General features: G+C 50.6%; 9 protein-coding genes across 9 annotated transcripts; 3 read left to right on the top strand and 6 right to left on the bottom strand.

The window, feature by feature from the left end:
- Positions 1 to 347: 347 nt before the first annotated feature.
- On the top strand, positions 348 to 1029 carry FTJAE_643 (uncharacterized protein; the record flags this gene model as incomplete). The annotated part of the gene is made up of 4 exons (XM_037353041.1): positions 348 to 378; positions 436 to 503; positions 559 to 944; positions 984 to 1029. 4 exons carry the CDS (start codon positions 348 to 350, stop codon positions 1027 to 1029), a joined length of 531 nt encoding a protein of 176 aa, XP_037212270.1.
- Positions 1030 to 1775: 746 nt separating this feature from the next.
- FTJAE_642 (oxidoreductase) lies at positions 1776 to 2636 on the bottom strand (the record flags this gene model as incomplete). The annotated part of the gene is made up of 2 exons (XM_037353030.1): positions 1776 to 2256; positions 2317 to 2636. 2 exons carry the CDS (start codon positions 2634 to 2636, stop codon positions 1776 to 1778), a joined length of 801 nt encoding a protein of 266 aa, XP_037212269.1.
- A 1271-nt stretch (positions 2637 to 3907) lies between these two features.
- FTJAE_641 (uncharacterized protein) lies at positions 3908 to 5532 on the bottom strand (the record flags this gene model as incomplete). Its single annotated transcript, XM_037353019.1, has 3 exons — positions 3908 to 4390; positions 4441 to 4566; positions 4615 to 5532. 3 exons carry the CDS (start codon positions 5530 to 5532, stop codon positions 3908 to 3910), a joined length of 1527 nt encoding a protein of 508 aa, XP_037212268.1.
- Positions 5533 to 6919: 1387 nt separating this feature from the next.
- FTJAE_640 (indoleamine 2 3-dioxygenase) lies at positions 6920 to 8249 on the bottom strand (the record flags this gene model as incomplete). Its single annotated transcript, XM_037353008.1, has 2 exons — positions 6920 to 7876; positions 7929 to 8249. The coding sequence occupies 2 exons, from the start codon at positions 8247 to 8249 to the stop codon at positions 6920 to 6922; spliced, it is 1278 nt and encodes a 425-aa protein (XP_037212267.1).
- A 448-nt stretch (positions 8250 to 8697) lies between these two features.
- FTJAE_639 (kynureninase 2) lies at positions 8698 to 10210 on the top strand (the record flags this gene model as incomplete). Its single annotated transcript, XM_037352996.1, has 2 exons — positions 8698 to 8881; positions 8928 to 10210. 2 exons carry the CDS (start codon positions 8698 to 8700, stop codon positions 10208 to 10210), a joined length of 1467 nt encoding a protein of 488 aa, XP_037212266.1.
- A 390-nt stretch (positions 10211 to 10600) lies between these two features.
- Positions 10601 to 12742, bottom strand: FTJAE_638 (positive regulator of PUT (proline utilization); the record flags this gene model as incomplete). The annotated part of the gene is made up of 2 exons (XM_037352985.1): positions 10601 to 11153; positions 11205 to 12742. The coding sequence occupies 2 exons, from the start codon at positions 12740 to 12742 to the stop codon at positions 10601 to 10603; spliced, it is 2091 nt and encodes a 696-aa protein (XP_037212265.1).
- Positions 12743 to 13332: 590 nt separating this feature from the next.
- FTJAE_637 (uncharacterized protein) lies at positions 13333 to 16602 on the bottom strand (the record flags this gene model as incomplete). The annotated part of the gene is made up of 5 exons (XM_037352974.1): positions 13333 to 14380; positions 14456 to 15011; positions 15121 to 16078; positions 16127 to 16224; positions 16275 to 16602. The coding sequence occupies 5 exons, from the start codon at positions 16600 to 16602 to the stop codon at positions 13333 to 13335; spliced, it is 2988 nt and encodes a 995-aa protein (XP_037212264.1).
- A 2182-nt stretch (positions 16603 to 18784) lies between these two features.
- On the top strand, positions 18785 to 19261 carry FTJAE_636 (uncharacterized protein; the record flags this gene model as incomplete). The annotated part of the gene is made up of 1 exon (XM_037352963.1): positions 18785 to 19261. One exon carries the CDS (start codon positions 18785 to 18787, stop codon positions 19259 to 19261), a length of 477 nt encoding a protein of 158 aa, XP_037212263.1.
- A 366-nt stretch (positions 19262 to 19627) lies between these two features.
- FTJAE_635 (uncharacterized protein) lies at positions 19628 to 20422 on the bottom strand (the record flags this gene model as incomplete). Its single annotated transcript, XM_037352952.1, has 1 exon — positions 19628 to 20422. The coding sequence occupies one exon, from the start codon at positions 20420 to 20422 to the stop codon at positions 19628 to 19630; it is 795 nt and encodes a 264-aa protein (XP_037212262.1).
- Positions 20423 to 20698: the final 276 nt, after the last annotated feature.

Below are 20698 nucleotides of genomic sequence, written 5' to 3'. Positions count from 1 at the left end.
GCCGTTTGCCAAGGCGATGGGTATTTGCTTGATGGTGAAGTGCTCTATGAGACAGACCATTGGTGCGTGGTTCCAAGAAGCATGGGCTCAGGGTTGCTAACTTTTAGAAAGACTTCATCAAAGAGTCGTCGGCTGCATGCGGGATCCCGCCGACCAACTATACAACGTCGTATCGAGTCAACAGTACCGTCGTCTTTACGTTTGCGCTCGTCTTCTTTGCCTTGAGGATAGTAACGAAATTCCGGCTTGGCCTTACATGGGGGATTGACGATACCCTGATATCTTTATCGGTGGTAGGTTTGTTTTATCTTGTGATGCTGGATGAGTGCTTACAGGCGTAGGCCGTTATGATTCCGTACTATATCGTGCTGCAAGTCAGTAAGTACTTTTTGTGCCCCTATCTTGAGAGCTAGTTTGTTGACTTGAATCTTTCAGTGCTTGCGTTGGGACTTGGTCTTGACATGTGGTATATAACCGATAAGCAGATCATACTGATCTTCAAAGTTAGACTGAGACATGATCGCTGAAACTTGACGGCCAAACTAATATCGCTCTCAGTTATTCATCGTCATCGAAGTTCTGTACTTGACAGCACTAGTCCTCGTCAAAGCAGCCATCCTATGCTTCTTCCTCCGAATCTTCCCCGACCACAAATTCAGAATTGTAGTCAAGTGCACCATGGTCTTCAACGCTCTGATCTGGGTAGGATTCTTCATCTTTGTCTTCTTCCAGACCCAGCCATTCTCACTATTCTGGAACGGGTGGCAGCAGAAGAAGGGGCATCTTATTCTGACGGGGTTCACTAATTTCACTCTGCCGCTTGCGGGGATAAATCTGGTGCTGGATATCTGGATGCTCATTCTGCCCATGACGCAGCTCTGGGGGATGGGGTTGAAGTTGAAGAAGAAACTCGGTGTGATTAGCATGTTCAGCGTTGGGATATTGTAAGTGTTGCTCGGATGCATATGATTTATTGCTAACAGTATAGTCTTACAATTGTCGCTGCGATTCGAGTTCGCGAACTTGTAGCTTTTCTACTTTCTCAGGACTTGACGGGTAAATTCTTCCAGCCAATTGTTCAGCACGAGCTAACATGTTGACCAGTCGCACACGCACAATCAGCCTTCATCTGTTCAAACGTGGAGATATCGGTCGGCGTCATGGTTGCTTGCATGCCGCACATTCGGCATCTAGTGAGGCATATAATATCGCGATACAGAGCAAGGAAGGGCACCGAGCCGCGACAAAACAGCAGAAAAATATTCGTCGATCGATCGCTTGCAACTATTACGGTGGGAGACTCGCAGGCCATTGAACTGAACGATGAAGGCGGACTCTTGACGGCGAATACTTGTACGACGGCTTCATCTGCGACAAGAGTTGGGACAACATCATCGACAAAAGGCGGGAGAAAAGACAGCAAGTCGTATGCGACGGTCAGTTTTACAAGCGATGGAGATATCCAAGTGTAAGATAAGTATAGTAATGATTCGCTGTAAGATATTAAGAATGGGATTGACATGAATCGAGATGTAGTCATCGAGATGACAGCCGTGATCGACTAGACTAGCAGGCATCGTGAAGTGTCAAGTGGGTTCTTCACGTCGGTGAATTTTCTAGCGCCATCTGATAAGGCCGTTCGTTACTCGCTACTGCAAGCACATGCACGCCAGGAACAGATCCACAGTTGATTGATAATTGTGTCATTTATTAAATGTTTCTTCCTTTATTTATTTTGTTTGGTATCGTCAACATCATTAAGATATATGAGCCATTTATCGGCAAGTGTATCCACCGTCAATGACAAGGTCAGAGCCAGTAGTGTAAGTGCTAGCATCAGACAAGAAGTACACATACGCAGCCTTGAGCTCCTTGGCATCGCCGTTGCGGCCCATGGGGATCATGCTCCTCCAGAGCTCCTGGGTCTCAGCGTCGATGAAGTCGGAGAGGCCAGTGTCGATGTATCCGGGGGAGATGCTGTTGACACGGGCGAAATCGCGCCACTCGTTGGCGAGAGATCGCGCCATGTGGATGCAGCCGGCCTTGGCCACGTTGTAAGAGGTCTGCTCTTGGGGGAAGTTGGCGATGTGGCCGGACATGGAGGCGGTGATGACGAAGGAGCCGTGGCCCTGCTTCTTGAAGAGGGCGCCGACGGCCTTGGCGCAGTAGGCGGTGCCGTTGAGGTCGATCTGGATAACGTGGTCCCAGTCGGCAGCAGAGCCGTCGACGACACCAGCGTTGGCGGTAGCACCGGCGCTGGACAAGTTAGCACGAGCTCAATTGACTAGGTATGTATGTATAGAATGGGGTACTTACTTGGCAACAAAGCCATCAATCTTGCCAAAGTCCTTGACAACCTCTCCGACAAATCGCTCAACGTCGTTGTAGTCGGCAGCATTGAGCTTGTAGGCCTTGGCCTTGACGCCGTACTCCTTGGTGAGCTCCTCGACGTTCTTGTCGGCGCCCTCCTTGCGGGAAGCGTAGGTGATGGCGACGTCGGCGCCCATCTCAGCAGCGCCGCGGGCAGCCTCGATGCCCATGCCGCGGGGTCCGGAGGCGCCGGTGACGACGACGACCTTGCCCTTGAGGCTGAGGAGGTCGAGGATGTGGTTGGCCTTGGGGATTTGCTGAACCATTGTGACGGTGATAAGTGTGTTGGGTATTAAAAAAAATAGAAGAGGGATAGATGGATGGAGGGGAAGAGGGGAAATGGGATGGGAGGATGCTAGACTATTTGTACGGCATTGAGTGTCTACTCAGATCATGGCGTGGTCCCGAAAATAAAAGCAGCAAGCCCCCAAGGAGCTGAGCTGTAGCTAATGGATGGAGGGGCATGGGTCCAGTGATGTCATGGAAGCAGAGAGACCATGCAGTGCGAGAGTGCTTCTCGAGCTACAATACGCTAGAGACACCAAGAACGAGGGGCATCGGCGATTACAAAGAGAAGAGTATCCACTATCAGACTCTCAATGGGTTGTAGCCCCTCCATTGTCGCTGCAACCGTGTTGGAAAAGACGCGTCGAGGGGTAACAGAGTCAAAGTCTGTTGGGCTGAGCACATGCTTAGTTAGGCAGAGGACAAGTCTCGGTGGGACAGACGCATGAACCCCCATGTGAACTGTCTTGTGTGATGATTTTTTAAACCAATTGGACTTTGTCTTCACTGGTGAGACGTGGACGTACATACACAGCGAGGCGGGGTGAATACCAACCCCTCTGGAGAGTAATAACAGTCAATTGCAACAGCAACTGAATCAGTAGACGGATTCTTTCATCATTGATCCATAATTGAATCTTATATCTTGCCAAATACCACCGAGAATAGAGTCGGATGGAGTTGAGAGTGGATAAACCGAGCGTCATTCTCCCGTCTCAAGCTCCCCTCTCTCCCTCTTCCTTGCTTAGAGCGAGCACCCCCGCAGAACGCCCGGCTTCACCGCTCCCCATCCGGTTTAGCTTGAGAGGACAGTACCTTGTTGGATTGGCTGAGCACGCGTCAACGTGTTCCGTGTCAGGCGATTAAATTGCACCCGGTCCGACAGAGAAAAGCTACCCTAGATTGAAATCGCGATGATGAGTTAGCATCACCAAATGCTGACTTAACAAAGACAAGAGGGATAAATAATACTGAGTAATGCTTATCGCGTATCATCAATACTAGAGTCATCAATTTTGACCGTTGTTGATTGTTCATGTAATGCTTATCACACCGAGACGGAGAATGGAAAATGTTGGAAATGAGGGGTTGCAGAATACATGAAGCCACTTGTTGAGAACATCACCCAAACAACATTCAATTGGACATGCAGAGCATCATACAAAAATGTGTCTTATTTACATTGAGTCTAATATAACCCTTGATGCATGCGCATGCACGTATGCCCAGACGTGCCCAGACGTCGCCGCTTTTAAATGAGGTATCGGAAATCCCGCTTCATCCTCAAAGCCTCGTCGGGGCTGTCCATGACCTCGACGGCCGCCGTATGCGCAGCCACATCCCGGCGCGTCTCCCAAGCGGCCTCTCCCCTCTCGAGCTTCTTGTTGAGGTCGATCAGCACCAGCCTGAAGATGTAGCACCCCACCACCGTGACGCCAAACATGGACAGCACGATGCCGTAGCTCTTGCGGTACCCGTTCTCCTTGAGGTCCCAGACGTACGAGCCCGCGACGTTGCCCAGCTGGCTGAAGGCGTTGATCATGGCGATGGCGACGGCGCGCTTGGCGGGTGGTCGGGGGAAGGAGGAGCTGATCCACGAGTAGAAGACGATGAAGCCCGCGTAGGATGCTGCTTGGAGGAAGAGGGCGAGGTAGCGCGCTGCGACGTTCTCGGTCGCCATGCTGATGATGAAGCCGGTTGTGCCGATGCCGATTGGGCCGACGATGTGCCAGAACTGAGTTGTTGTTAGTATAATTGCGCGACGTGATGGGCGATTGAACTGACCTTTTCTTGGGTTCTGTCCGAGTGCCAGGCATTGATGACCGACACGATACAAGAGAACACCCACGGAGGAGCGCTCATAAGCAGAGTAGGCACGTATCCAAAGCCAAGAGTCTCTGTCAAACTGGGCTGTTCAATTGTTAGCGACGCGCATGCGATGGACACCAATTGACTTACGAAGAAAGCATTGAACGAAAGACCAACGACATAAGCAGCAAAGGTCAGCATCATGATGTAGATCTTGAGATCCTTGACCGCAAGCTTAAGACCGTAGAAAGCGCTCTCCTCAGCAGAATCCTCATCTGCCTCGCCGACATCCTCAATCATACGCAACTGCGCAACCTGTCGCTCCTCCTCCGTAAAGCCCCGCGAGTTATGCGGCAGATCGGGAAGAATAAACGCAGCAGAGATAGCGATGCTCATTGTGATTGCGCCCTCGATCCAGAACAGCCAGCGCCATGCTGCGTGGCCCAGAACGCCCTGCATGTTGGACAGCACGCCTGCGCCGACGAGCGCGGAGAAGGCGTTGGAGATGAGGTTGCCGCAGAACAAGATGGCATTGCGCTTGGTCAATTCCCGACGCGTGTACCACTTTGACAGAATCAACAGAGCACCAGGTAAGAATGCAGCTTCCACGAAACCAAGGAAGAACCGAATGCAGACCATGCCAGCGAAATTGTGCACACTGCCCGACAGCGTGGAGATGAGACCCCAGAGCAACATGGCCGCAGAGATGTACAGCGACGGGCGCTGGATGCGGTTGATGAACATGTTGGAGGGCACCTGCATGAGGATATACCCGACGTACAGGATGCTCAGGCATGTCGCGTACTGGTTGTAGCTGAGGTTCAGGTCCTCCTGCAGGCCCTTGAGGCGCGCGGCGGCCATGTTGTTGCGGTCGAGGTAGTTCATGATGTAGATGAGCACGAAGAGCGCGCAGCGCGTGTCGAGCTTGCGCTTCATGCTCTTCTCGACGGCCTGGCGGTGCTGCGAGTCCATGGCCAAGGCGGCGGCGGCGGTGCGGGATTCGGGGTGCGACTCGACGCTGAGCTTGGCCGAGGCGACGTGGTCGTCTGGCTTTGCGTGGTCTGCCATGATGATGACGAGACTTGGGTGGGTGTAGGTAGCTAGAAGGGAAGAAGAACAGTGAGCTACCAGTCTCACGCAAACGACAACACCTGAGAGGGGAGGAGACTGACCTATCTGGGCATGATGAACCTTTTTAAGAAATGAACGGCTGGCAAAATACCGGCTGAGTGTGACACGGGTTACATCATCGAGCAGCAAGTATGGTGTAGCGCGGAGAAGAGGGAGTTGAGTGCTGAGAGTATGGAGAATATGGGGAAGAGGTAAGGGTTTATCCGCGTGGGTTTAAGCCTGATTAGGCGACTATCACGGGTTCCCCAGAGGTTGACAGTCGCCCTCGCTTGAGGCAGGATTTTCTGGTTGCAAATTTGAGTGTCACACTGGATGTGCAAGGACCCAATGGTTTGTGATGGTGGAGTTGGGAGTGTAGATCTTTGCTTTTTGGAGAGGAGACGGAAGGGGAACAGAAAAGGGTGATAGAGATGGGCACTCAGGGGACAGCGATAATTCTGCAGGAGAGGTGAATAATACAAATAAGATACAAATGAGTCCAAGAACATGCTGATTGGCAGTACAGGGAGTATTAAAGACTCAAGAATTAATAGGGCGTTGTGGTGACAGCTCCAACAAGTGTAGCCCATCACTCAATTCTGTCCTCCACATGCCTCCAAACATTGCAACGTTGGAGAGAATGCGGAGACTCCGCAAAAACAACCAGAGGCAAGTGAGGGGAACTCGCCAACCCAAAGCCCGTGCAAACCCCGACAACAGCCAAAAAAAAGGCCCGAATGCTAAAACCCGTGCATCTCTACGGTAAATGGCCCGGGATCACTACTGAAAACCGACTGACTCGCAAGGCAGCAGCATTTTAAAATTTCCTGCCCGTGGGGAAAACGCGTGGGGGTTTTGGTCATTGGGGAAATATGGAGTTGAGGTTCAGACTTTTCGACGGGGCTCAACAACGGGAATTATCGGTGTGTGAGAGAGTCGGGTAATGATAGACCCAATCCCAGGGACATGGTCGTGGAAACTCGGTAGTAAGAGGGTGACAGTTACCCCAAGGTCGGTAATAGACTTTTTGATGATGATGATGATGATGATGATCGTTGGTCTTGGTGTTGGAGAGTCATGGATGCCGGGGGGAGTTTGGCGGTATGCGGAAGACAATTCTACGGCCTTGGCGCATGGAATCTTTCTAGAAGAAGAGATTGTCAAAGAAGTGAGGCTCTTTGAGTAATGTCAGTGAGTTGTGTTCATCTGAGTGGATATGTTCACTTCAAGTTCAAGTGTGCATCAAAAAGGTGCAGTGGATGTTCATAAATGTATTCATCAAAGAAACGCGCTTTTCGCGCTCATCTATCGCTATGCTCTATAACCACAAACAGTCCCTCATTAATTACTCCAACCGTCCAGCCTCACTAGTCTCATCCCTCGACTGCTTCAAAAACGGCACCAGCGTCGTGCCCCCCGTCCCCGTCAACTCCTCCCCATTCTTCTTCGACGAACTACTTGCCAGATTCTGCGGCCCATCCTTCCTCCCACTCCTCGCCGGCAGAATAATATACCGCGTCACAATCTGTATATGCTTGTTCCTAAACACCGTGAGCGCCTCCGTCGCAGCCGTGAAAGCAGCTTGAAGACGTTCTTGGGCTGGCGTGCTGGGTGTTTGCGATGCTAACTCGCGGATACTACCCTTGCGAGCAACGTGTGTGAGAAAGCGTCGGTGAGGACCGGGCATGTAGTCTTTTACTATGTCGTGATAGCTTCGTTCACCCGCTTTTTCGGTGTTGTTACCGCTGGTTATGTGCTCTACGCCTAGAACAACATCGAAGAATTGGATAAGGGAGCTCTGGCCGTTACTCCCACCACGAAGATGTCGCCACTCGCCTTTTCCATCACCTTCGTCGTAGAAAACACCTTTGGGCAGACCCGCTGCCTCCATGTTTTTACTCCCCGCCAAAAACGGACGAATCTTGTAGTAGAACGTCATAGGATCGCACTTCTCATACATGCGCTCTAACAAAACGCCAACGCTGTCGATGCATGACTTGAGCTGTTCGAGAGCAGAGATTATAACGTCGTAGTCGCGTGTCTTGACGGCCTCGAGGGCTTCCATCATTTTGGGGATGATGGTGCCTGCGCGAGCTTCCATTGCGACACTGATGAGGAGGAACCATTTTTCTGATTCTGTGCCGGTGAAGGTGTGGAGAGTGTCGAGGTGGCCGAGATCAGTAAAGTCGTTGCTTGAGGAGGAGAAGTTCCATAGGTTTGCGGCGGCGTATGAGAGGACGGGAGGGAGTTCGAGATGTTTAGACACAGCGAGGAATGGGACTGTGATTTGCGGGGGAAGAACCTGAACAACATCGTTAACATCATATCCCATTGAATAAGAGTAGCTGGCTTACCTGCGCAGGCTTCTCTCCACCCCAAACATAAGCATGCGTCAAGAACGCCAAGATAGAGTACGCCCTCCTCCACTCTGCCTCAGAGCGTAATCTCTCCGTCGACAGCACAGGAAGCGTATCAACAGCCCGTCTTATATCAAAGTACTTGATCAACGCGGGGAGATGCTGAATAACAAGCTCCCATGGCTCGTAGTAAGAATCGGGTAATTGTTTGAGGGGACTGTACTCAGGCAAGAAAGCGTTGCTCGTCACGGCGAACTCTTTTAGTTCGGCTGTGAGCTTGATGCGCGGGAGTTGGTACGTAACAGCGTGTGGCGACATATTGAGCTTAATTAATTCTTAAAAATAGAGCAATGTAGAGAAGCTTGATGGAAATAGTAAAGAAAGATAATTCAGAAAAGGCATCAGTCTAAAATACAGTTGTAATTCCCATGGGTTATTTCTTGATTTTCTCACTTCCGTCTTCCGTATACTTCATCTCCGTCTCCGGTCTCCGTGCCAGTGTCATCCGATCCGTGTTGTGTCCGCGTGGCCAATCGCTGCATCTCGCTATATCTAAAATGGATAATGACGTCCACCATGCGGATGTCGGGGTATGCGGATGTGCGGATGGACGCTAAACTTCCGTGCTTCCGCTAAAATTTTGGTGGAGGCTTCACGGAACATAAAGTGATTTCGCAATCCCCTCTCACAAACGGATCATACGAGTTCAAGCACATCATCACACTACCCTTTCTGTTTATTATCACTTGCTCGTTAATTAGTTGAAATGGAGCTGTCTGGATTCGTCGAGCGTCTGAGGAGTGGTGCTCCCGCCAAGTTCCCCAGCGACGCCAACTCTCTCGACTTTGCCCGCCATTTGGACTCGCAGGATAAGCTAAGCCATCTTCGGGATGAGTTTGTCCTGCCGACCAAGAAGTCCCTCAAGAAGAAAGCCCTCGACGGTTCAATTCGTGAGTACATTCACACTCTTATAAAGATCTAGACTAATTGTGTTAGCTGGCGCTGCCAATGGTCACAGCAACGGCCATACCAATGGCAACGGCTCAGCAGCCGATGATCAACAATGTCTCTACTTCGTCGGCAACTCTCTCGGCGCTCAACCAAAAGCAGTCCGCGAATACCTCAACGCTCAACTCGAGACATGGGCTTCCATCGGAGTAAACGGGCACTTCAGCGCTCTCGACAACTCACCCCTTCCAGCATGGCAGGACCTCGCTGAGGACTGCGCCGTCAAGTCTGCAGATCTCGTCGGTGCTTCTCCGCATGAGATTGTAATCATGAACACACTCACAGCGAACCTGCACCTCCTCATGGCGAGCTTTTATAATCCGAGTGAGAAGCGACACAAGGTTATCCTGGAGTGGAAGCCTTTTCCTAGTGATCACTATGCTATTGAGAGTCAGGTCGTTTGGCACGGCCTTGATCCTGAGAAGAGCATGGTTAAGATTCATCCTAATGAGGATCACATTATTACTACGGATTTGATTCTTTCTACTATTGATGAGCACGCTGAGGATACTGCTCTTCTCTTACTCCCTGGTATTCAGTACTACTCCGGCCAACTCTTCGACATTCCCCGCATTACAGCCTACGCGCAAGCAAAGGGCATTGTGGTCGGTTGGGATCTCGCCCACGCAGCTGGAAACGTCGAGCTCAAGCTTCACGACTGGAACGTCGACTTCGCATGCTGGTGCACGTACAAGTACATCAACGCAGGCCCTGGTTCCATCGCAGGCGCTTACGTCCACGAGCGCCACGGAAAGGTCGAGCTCAACGACGCCACCGGCAAAGCTACATACCGCCCCCGTCTCATGGGCTGGTACGGCGGCGACAAGAGCGTGCGCTTCAACATGGACAACAACTTCATCCCCACCTCCGGCGCAGGCGGCTTCCAGCTCTCCAACCCCTCCGCCATCGACCTCGCCAGTCTCTCCGGCGCGCTATCCGTGTTTAACAAGACAACCATGCATGATCTGCGCTCTAAAGCTCTGGTGCTTACAGCGTACGCGGAGTACTTGCTCGATCAGATCTTGGCTGAGAGCTCAGACGCTGAGCTGTTCCGTATCATCACACCGCGGGATCCGCTGCAGAGGGGCACGCAGCTTAGTGTGTTGTTGAAGGATGGGTTCTTGGATAATGTTAGTGCGGCGTTGGAGGAGAATGCGGTGATTTGTGATAAGAGGAAGCCGGGTGTTATTCGTGTGGCGCCTGTGCCGCTGTACACGAGGTTTGAGGATGTTTGGAAGTTTATGCAGATTTTGAGGACGGCTTTGCCTTAGATAAAAGATAGATAATGATTGTTAATGAAGCATGATTTTTGGTTATGTTTTGGGAGTCTAGTGATGTCTATTCAGGGGTTTGGATGCGCCAGTTAATGTGCGCAATCATCCTTTGCTGGAAGTTCTCCTCATATCTCAGCTTCTTGATTCACTTTCTCATCCGCAGACTGTACATCATTGAAATTGTATGATGGCGTTTTCCAGGCATCGAGCCATGTGATCTATCGCATATCATCGTCTCTCGGCTAGACATGGCATTCCATACCCGAAGACCAGCCATCTTCTTATCTTACATCACGACGCGCAATCCTCGTCGGATCTGATATCAGGAACATATCCGACTATCTGACACCTCCGAACTTCCGCACTAACCGATTCGTCGTTGACGTTTCACAGATGATGCGTAAGATCAATACCACCGCCCGCATCCAACAGCGCAAACAAGTTCAGAGCCGACCCCGAGTCAGCTTCATTGCCCAGCGGTCCGCCCCAGTAGCTTGGATCGGGTGTCTGCATCATACTCTCACCTAGTCCCAGGAACGCTGAGTCCAAGTCGCCGAATAATGGCGATCCGACATTCTGTAACCCGTTATGCTGTAGGAATGTCCTGTCTAGTGATTCGCGACCTCTAGAGGATGGTGTCGCTATTGATTGGCCTGTGAAGGTGGGTGATGAGTCCATTGTATCGGATGGTATAAGTCCAAAGAGTTGGCTTGAGTTTTCGGTTCGTCGTTGACGTTCGGCGAGTTCGCGCTTTTCGAGGTACTCAAGGGCCGTTGTAAGAAGGGATTGGGCGATGAGGGAGTATTGGCCCGCGTGGGTATCGTGTTTGGAGCAGTGATCCAAAGCGTGGATGGCCATGCGTGTGTATTTCTCGAGGACGCGGCCGAAACCACCAAGGAGGCCGACCCCAAGAACAAGAGAGCTAGCAAATAGCCATGATCTGTAGCAGTTAGAACCAATGATCGCAAGTTGTATGTTAACGGAGACTTACACAAGAATGGGGACATGTCCAACAAGAATCCCCTTCTGAATGAGATCCAGTATCGGATCAACCATCAAACTCGCCGCGTCAATACAAGCATCTGCCAACTTCGACTTCCCACTCGTCAAAGCAGATCGTCCATTCGAGTTCACCGAACCATCCGATAGTCGTCGACAAAGCTCATACATGAGAAATGGTCTCGACACTAGCATGACAGCGTAATAATACGTCGCCAATATCTGACACGCACCACTCGCCTGCGCTTTGTCCTGAGCCTCCGGGTTGGCCACTATATCCTTGAGTTGCTTCAACCACCGCGAAGACCAATCTCGTAGTTGGAGTGATATCCCCTCTGTAAGTTGCAGCGACACTTTTCGTCGCGAGTAAATCTCGGTTACTACACCCTCGAGGACCAAGAATATCTGCACCGACGCATTGAGTAAATCCACCGGTTCTTCAACGTTCTCATCAGGACTTTGATACGGAACCGTGCAGTCGACGTCCGACGTAGCAGGCGGTCTACCCATGGATGAACTCAGAAACAGATCAACGACACGAATACTCTTCCAAAGACGATCACGCTGTCTGTGGATATCAGGACCAAAACGCGCGTTGACTTCTGTTCTGTGGATCCCAATCGAGTAAGCTGCGCGTACCGCTGTTCCGAAGAAGAGAAAAGCCCCGTTGATTTGGCATGCGCACAGCATGTAGAGTGTAATAAGGGTAAACATTTGAACCGTTGAGACGCTGAGATTGCCGGTGAGGTTGGAGTACGCTTTATCGCGCGCATACTCAAAGTAATCCTGCGATCGCTCCTCATCATTAATTTTCATCCCGATGGCGAGTACGAGGAAATTGACAATCGTTGTAGCGTCGTCTTGCTTCGGGTCCATGTTCGCCCAGAGGATGAGATCATCTTGAAGGCGTCGATTGTCGAAGAGATCCACGAGGCCGGTGGCGATGGATAAGTAATTCGATACTGCGAGGGGGATGTCGTCTGGATGAACGATTGGTATGCGGTTATCACCCGGTATCCGTCTCGACTGATGCGCCGTTGCGTTTTCAAGAACTGAATATCGACTTGACTGGGGCGCAAAAGCATTCTGTCCAACACGCGTGGTAACGAGTTGTCTCACGCTCTGAAAGAACGAAAGAGGCGCACAATCACCGACGAATATCAACTTTCCCTGCGCATCGCAAACCAACCTCGCCTCCCTCGGGACCTCCGTCTCATCCTCCGCATCAATCTGTCCCCCATTATCCCTATCAATCTGCCCTCCAATCTCCCTCACAGGTTCAGCAGCAGCAGCAGGTGTAGAAGGCGTAGTATGTCTCGTCGACTGCGCCCTCTCCGAAGTCTGCGGCGATCGCACAGAATGCGCTTTACGTCGCCGCTGGGGAGAGTAGTGGCAGTCGTGCGGCTTCTGGCGACGCGTGCAGTAGCTACATGGTAATTTGCCGTCGCACTTGACTTTACGGGATTTGCAGCCGTCGCAGGCGTTGGCGATGCGGCTGCGGATGTAGCGCTCTGGTTCTGAGGGTTGCATGCTCTGTTGATCGGTGAATTGTCTTTTTCGGTGTGCGGAAGCCGGATGTGCGAGAGGTGAGGGAGGGCGGAAAGACGCGGATGTTCGGACTTGGGGGAAATTGTTAGTGCGGGCCGGCTTGAGATTATGGGTCTTGGCTTGAGAGTGAGGATGGGGAATTATAAAACTCTCCTCTTATCGCTGAATAAATATTATAAGTTGAGTTATTGTTAAGGCTGTTGGAGACGTCTTGCATCCGAAGGTTTGATGAGGTGGTGTTCGGTATAAGTGATAAACCAATCGCATGTGCATCTTGTGCATGTTCACATCCGACAACGACGGCACAGCGGCTATGTTCAGCGGATCAGCACTACCGTCCACTGGAACGGCCTCTCACTCAAGTGTCCAGCCTCAACTCAACTTCACTCATTAGTAAACAACAACATATCAATATTCTCTCATTCAATTCATCTAAAATCAGTTGCTTTTCAATTTTTAAGTTCCTTGCTCAAGGTTTTTGGGAAGTCCCCATTCGCAATCGCGCATTGAAGTCTGTCCCAATCTCATCTGTCCCTTCCAAGACCGCACCCGGCTTACTTCACTGAGCCAACCTAAGCAGCGCTTATCTTCTGCTTCTTCGCGCCACTCTCAGCATCATCGTCAGCCTTGCGCTTCACGCCAGTCTCATCAGCCTGCTCTGGCTCCTCATCTCCATCCATCTCAGCATCAACGCCGGTGTCTTGTTCTTCAACCTGACTCTCCACGTCATCAGGCCAAGCGCTAACCTCACCCCGAGCTCTGGCCTCGACACCAAGAAGCAACTGATCATTCCGTTCATGATAACCCTCGTCTCCATATCCGTACCCATATTCCAGCTGGTGGTTTATGAAACCCATTGCATGCTCGAATGCCGAAAGACAGTTTTCCCTCAACCTTTCTGGCGTGTAGCTCAGTTTGACCTCAAGCCTATCAGTCCCCTTTTTGCCGACGTCAGCGTCAATCACCTTGAGGAAACGATAGCACCCTGCGACGAGGATCTCTTCACTACATGCCCAGAACTCCTTGTCCTGGGGGAAGTTGAGAATCAGCTTGGCTGCAATGGAGAAGACATGACCGAGGCGAGGGACTATATCATCGGAATATGATATGAGGGACCCGTCGTAGTTTCGCCCTCCCATGTCGTGCATGACTACCCAAGAATAGCGGTTGAACTCCTGGTGCCACGCAGTTTTGATCATCTCAAAGATACAAACCTCACGGACTGCACCTGTCATCCATTCAGGCAGGTTGATGTCCCTGGACAGCTGCATTGCCCATTTGGTGCAGCAAATCCTCTCGACTTCATCATGGTGACTCCAGCGAAGCTTGAGCATGTGAACCATTGCTGGTTCCCTGCGGTTCAGTCTGTTCTTGACCATGTGGTTTATAGTCTGAAGAAGGCGTTCTGGCTCAAGCGGCCAATCCAGAATCAGAGCTTTGCAGCAGCACTTTTGCATATCCGCATGCATCACCTTGGCGTAGACATTGGCCACGAAGATCTCCAGGCCAGACTGAGGGCTGTTCCATTCTCGGATGATACGATCAGTCTCAGCCGGCCCATCCGAAGTGCGGACAGTGCCGACATCGAATCCAGCCGTGACGAACAGGCCAACAAGAACGCTATGGGATGTCAGTCAATCTGCTACGCGATGCCGAGCAAGCCTGCTGGGATGGGAGTGATGGTGTGCAACTTACCACTGGATCCACGAGTCTTCGACATACACAATAAGTCGCTCCTTGTTGTCCTTGCAGTACTTGATAGCCAAATCTAGAGCTCTCGTCATGATGGGACTTTGGTAGACAAGCCAGCCGATGGCGATATCCCTGCTGCCCAGCGCTTTGACACTCCTATCCAGTTGGTTCTGCATGTAGAACAGATCAACACCACAGCTTTCATCATCGCAGACAGTGTCGTACAAATTCACCGTTGTGATCACGTCGGGGTTGGTATCGTCCTCAATCTGCGACCTTGGAACGTTCGGATCGCTGAGTCTCTCGATGACACTCTTTGCATTGCTGGGAGTCCCGGGGAAGAAAGGCGTGCTAGATTTCAGACCGGAGTTATTGCGCCAATCGAAGCAGGCCAAGAGTGCCTTGCGGTGTTCTAGCATCTCTTTATCTGTCTGGTTGTACAGCTGTCCCGAAACTTTGGGTTTGATCTCTGCAACAAGACAAGCAGTGGGGTTTTCATCGCGGAAGTCGTATTCTTCAATGATAATAGTAGGTGAGATATCACCAGTACCTGGCCTCGCTAAATCCACAGCGGGTTAGCAACATGTCAAGCGAAAGCAAGCACACAATTCCAAGCAAGAGTGTTTGAATCAGCCACTGGAATGTGATCATACAAGAAGCACACTTACAGTCTACCAACAAGGCGGCAATACCGGGCCCTTCGAGGGAGAAGGCGACTCGCGTTTCGGTCTCACGAGATCTCGCGAAGAGCTTGTCGAAGTCCGGCTGGGCATGAAGTTCCTTGGCGCAAGCGACTTCAGCCTTGAGCTCCCATTCAAGAAGTGGATGCATTTCAGGTTTACGCAGCTTTCTCTGGCGCTCGGCGACACTTCGTCTTGGGCGCGTGGTTGTCGCAGACTCTATGAACATTGTGTTGATCTTGATCGTGTTGAGCCCTCTGATCGGCTGCGGTTCATCGAGAGCTTCAGGTGCATCCGCATCCGCCAAAGTCGCCGGCTGGTCAGGTTGGGGTTTAGCCATAAGGTTGGCAGGCTCCTCATTTGACAGTGGCGCAGGAGCAACTTCAAATTGGTCTTGATTCATTGTTGGGGAGGCGGGACAGTGATAACCTGGAAACTCGGCATTAGATGAACTTTGAGGGGCAGTCCTAGTAATCCATTTCGAAGCACTTCGTCGTTTGAGCAAGTAGTAGAACAACAAAACCGCGCGGTGGAGGTCTTCCATAGAGAAGGGTCCAGCGACAGCGGGTGTTGTCCCACCTCCAATCGTTTCAGGGGTTGGAAATCGATGAGCGTAGGCCCCTTGATCTCTGGTGTAGACACGACCGGAGTCCCAATCCTGAGGGGCGAAAAGAAGTATCTGAACAGCATGTGCTAGGATAAACGCGCAAGGCGAGATCTTGCCCGGCTCGCCAGGCGTAGAAACGGTTTGGTTGAGCACTGGGATGAAGGTGGGCTTCGTGCAAAGCTTTGCGACATCATTGATGAACCGCCGAACCTTTCCATCGCTATGGAAAGCCCTCAAAACTTTCATTGGGTCCATAACATCAATGTCCATCATGCGATTTTCGTATCGAAGCTGCCTTTGGTAGTCGCGAAATTGTGTGTTGAGCGGTTCAATGAGATTCTGAAAGTCTCGGTCGGCTTGACTCGCTTCACGCTTGGTCTTCTAAACCTGCGAGGAACTTCCAACGTCGTTTCTGTTGAAGTAGGATTGAGGCACCAGGAAGTAGTTCTGCGTAACAAAGGCAGCTTGGTAAACAATGTCTGGAACTGCAGAAGAACAATGAGCATGAGGTGATGATAAAGAGGTGCAAGCTTACCAATGACATCAACATAAGAGCTGAGGTCCCTGATGGTCTTGAAGGCGCAGTACTGAGCGAGTTGATTGGGATCCTTCATTTCAACAGTCCACACCTTGTTGCTCAAGATACCCATCTTCCTCTGAACCTCAAGATTAGGATCGCTCAGATCATGGACACCGGCTTGTGCGTGTTTAGTATGAGAATAGTCGCAGTATTTCTCAATCCATCTTGGAAAGGAGATTCTGCGGTCATTCACATGCTCCTTGTTTTCGTTAAAAAGGCGCATCACGCTGATGAAATGATCATCGCCATCGGAGGAACAAGAGTTGCTCAGCCCTCTAGCCATTTCGTAAGAGGAAGCGAGTCCGGCACTAAGAATTGCTATAGGCTGGAGGCAAGAGAATGGTGTCAAACTAGGATAATCCCGACCACCTCTGCTTGAATCTTCGAGAAAAGGCGGAAGTAGAAAGGACGGAAAGAGTGGGATAACGATTCCGCAAGTCTGCTTGGAATGGCTCGATCTGGAAGATGAAATCTCCCAAGCGATTACATCGGCGGTCAGGGCCGTTGCAGCAAACGATTCCAAGCAGGTCTTGTTGAAAAGGGGCGGTTGCTCACAATTCCGAACAGGCGTGCGTGAACTACGACCCCAGCGGCACAAGATAAAGGAAGGATAGAGGAAGAAGAAAGGGAAGGGAAGTCAGACCGAGGAGAAGGGATTATATACCCAGCTGTGGTCACGTGAAAGCATACCTTGGGTGCTTGTTCTTAGAAAGTGAGGGTATCACGTTTCGTCGATGGTGCGGAAAGGCTCAACACCTCTGGTGTTAAGGTAAGCTATGCAGACTTGTGGCTTGAATTTAGCCCGAGACGCACCCAGAATTAACTTAACCATCGTAAGATAATTTCTAATAGGCCTTTTGTATTTCTCGAACCATTCATTGTTCTTCGACCTCGAAGGACCGTCCTCGTGTTACTGGATCCAGTCCTGCACGTAAGTACTGATGATGGATTGCCTGACAGCAACGCGTACCACCAAGAAACATAAGAAGCTTTAAAGAGGAAGTCGGGACTCAGGCGATGAATGAAAGCTATATAGCATTGTAATAGCAAAGAGGCTTGCTGTGACCATCAGCGGCAGAAGATTATGAGCGGCGCAGCGATGACTTCCTCACAAACTGCCGCACTTGGTTCAAGAGAAACGTTGATGCGAGTGGCATTTTCTTGATGAGTAACAGACTTGAAGACGAGGTCCTTCACAATGCCGTTGCGTGCTTTGTAGTTTCGAAGCCGGCGATTATGCGAATCATGTGATACGCAGGTAGCGAAGGACTTTGCCCGCGCCATATTTGAAGTCTGGACGCTTCCGACTGAAAGATAAAGCCTTGTCATATTGTGGAGTATTCCTGAATTGACTTCTATCCTATATTGAGTACTCTATCACCTTGGATCGAAGATCGTTCTGGGAAAGGTCCCTGGATCTGGTGGGCTAGCTGTATCTCGCGTCACCCACGATGTCTTTTCTAGACTAGAATGCTCATGACTTGTATACTTTGACGCAACTAAACATCGAGGAGCTTGAACCGACTTCTCATGCCAAGGTCTGCTCCTGCCACTACCATGTCGGCTCCGAGGCTATTCTGGCGAATGTAGAATGGGTTCTGAAGAAGAAAAGAAGGAGCTAAATCATTTCACAAAGGCCGCATCACAAGTCAGCTGGCAATCGCCGAATTAGGAAGACGCAGACAATGGAGACGGATATGATATGACACTTCACGTGCCACCGAACTTGTTCTTTGGACTCTTCCAGACTCTAATCTTGGGGGAGTGGTGTTGAGATACCCCGCAGTTCTCCGCGTTCGTCTCCTGATATGAGCACTCGGCTGACAACTGTTCGCATTTCCCGTTATAGCCGTTACTCTGGGGTAAGTCCCCGACCAGACTTGTCAATCGCGATGTAAATTACCCATTTCTCTCCATGATCATCAAAACTAAAGAGACTCGAGCTATTGGGAGTATACAATCTTCACACTATCACACAAGCCAAACAAATCAAGCTTACGCAATTTCCAGCCCGTGCAACGTTTGCTGGATTTTGGGTCACATTCCTCCTCGGCTTCACCCTCTGTTCACGCACCCGGCATCCTCCGGATAATGTTGGGTGACATTCGCAGAACTTTAGTAAGCCAAAACGTAAACCTGCATTGATCGTGTGATCTGGTACTCTTCTTGTATTAGCCAAAAGTCTACGGGATCGATGGACAGCGAGGCGCGTAGGTGGCTCCATAAATCGACGTAACAGCTTGTAATTGCGCATAAGTATCGAGTGATGCCCGGCAATCTCTCGGGAACTGGATTTCTTTTATTCTCTGCACGTCACCACATATACTCAGTGCTACATATTACCTCTTGAACAGAATCTCCAATTTGTGACTGCAATCAAAGAAACTTCTCATCCAACACTTCCTCATATTCATCGCCAAACCATTGTATAACCTCCAAGCTCAAGATACACCCCAGAATCAACCATGGCATGGGACTTGGAGATCGGAACACCTTGCTGGGTCGCAACAGGTGACGTCGAGATGCACAGACAGAGCGTCACGCCCCGTCGAGCTACCCCCAAGTACTTCCAAATCCCTGACAAGATCGACATGCCTGGAGCAATATACGAAGACCTCCTTGAGGACGTTCGAGAAGGTCTAGAGGAGATCTTTGATCACCCAGGCTCCCGTGCACCATTCATACCCGGATACCAAGATCGTGCTGATGCGATCGCTCGTGCGAAGCTGTTGCGCGAGCACGGCCAGGAATGCCCGAATGTCATGATGGTCCATCTGAGGCCACCATCGGGAGTCATCTCTCATAGAGAGCTAAATGTCTATGCGCGCAAGGTTGCTTACAATGGAGAGGGACTGAGGGTGGCGAAGAAGAAGGTTTATGTGATCTGTGAACCCTTTACCAAGAGAAACATTGATCGAGTCGAACCAGTCCAGTTTGAGTGATGAGGGCAACAAGTCGGAAACTTGGTGTAGCATGGACGAAACAGACACTTATTTGGTTGATTTATGTTGCCAACAGGGTAATCTTTCACAGATTCTGCCGATAGGGCTTTGTCACTTTGTTAAGATTGATCACATCAGGTCATTGTAATACACATGAGATTAAGGGCGATTAACATTATGCACGACTATGAATCTATCATACGATGTTGTTGATACCGTGCTAAACCCTTCTGATTTTCACCCACAGCAGACCTCGATTTCACTCAAAACATTGTGTCTGCGTCCGATGGAATCCCCATGTTCTGGACTTATTCCCCGGCGGCCCATCACAGTCCGATGTCCAAAGTAGTCGTCCAAGGAGGTGATTTACTGGGGGAAAAGCTCTTGAGCCTTTGACAAGAGAATTTCCTTAGCCTGCACAGAACCGGTTAGACAAGTCGCTTTGATAGACTCCTCGATCTGGGCGAAGTCGACATTTCCATGGGACTGGATCCAGTCTTGAACGCTCGGGAAGATCTGGGCGGCGTCGAAATTGTGCCCAATGCCTTCAAAGACCAAGGGGGCATTAGCCGGATGGACGATAATACGTTCCTCACCCAAGTCATCATCTTGATTGGGATCATAGATCAGCCATACAGGATGCCCAGGCGTGATGGCATCAACGACCAGGACATAGCCAGTCTCATCCGTATCTAAACTACCAGTTTCTGTTGTGTATCCTTTGCACAAGCGTCCGACAGGCAATACGACAGAAGGAAGATGTTGACCGGCTGGTGAAGATTCGCGTGCTTGTTCATCCGTTGGAGCAGGTTGAGCTTTGGACCTGCGGAAGAATTCAAGAGTCAAAAGCCCTTCAAGAAGACTGTGGCGATCAACGCCTGGCGCTTCCTCAACACTCATAGCCCCAGGATCTCGCGAAACAGTAAAGGCGTCTTTACCAGTGCACAGAATGAATTTCCCGACGGTATACTCGAGCAAATCGAGAATGTTGACAACAGAGGCAGGGTCTGCAAAGTTCAGCTTAGTGAGCGCCTCCAGCCATTCCTTTGGTGTCTGACGCTCATCAGTGACATTGCAGTCGTTGGTGGAGTTAGCCAAAGATTCCATTCTCTCTAGCCACTTGGTATGGCAATCGCCCAAATCGGTGTTGTCGTCCTCCATGGTATCGGTGGTCGCTTGCGGTCGGGCTTGGTAGAAGAGCCTCGATAGCTTGGATAGCAACGGTATCTGTGGTTACCTGGGACACGGTATGTGAGTAAGTAGTGTTCCTCGGTATATCACGGCCTTTATGGATGTTCGCACCGAGATTGCGGTGAGCGCCTGATCGAGTGCTCAAAGTTGTTTGTCGATTTGGATCGGCGGTATGGACCGAATGTGAGATCGCTGGGTTGATCTTCGTAGTATTTGAGGTAGGAAAAGGCTGAGTTGTCTTCGATA

Source organism: Fusarium tjaetaba (genome assembly GCF_013396195.1).
Source record: "Fusarium tjaetaba strain NRRL 66243 chromosome Unknown NRRL66243_c0000016, whole genome shotgun sequence".
NCBI lineage: Eukaryota > Fungi > Ascomycota > Sordariomycetes > Hypocreales > Nectriaceae > Fusarium > Fusarium tjaetaba.
Note: the sequence above shows the minus strand (reverse complement) of the source record. Positions and strands in the feature narration are given on the sequence as shown.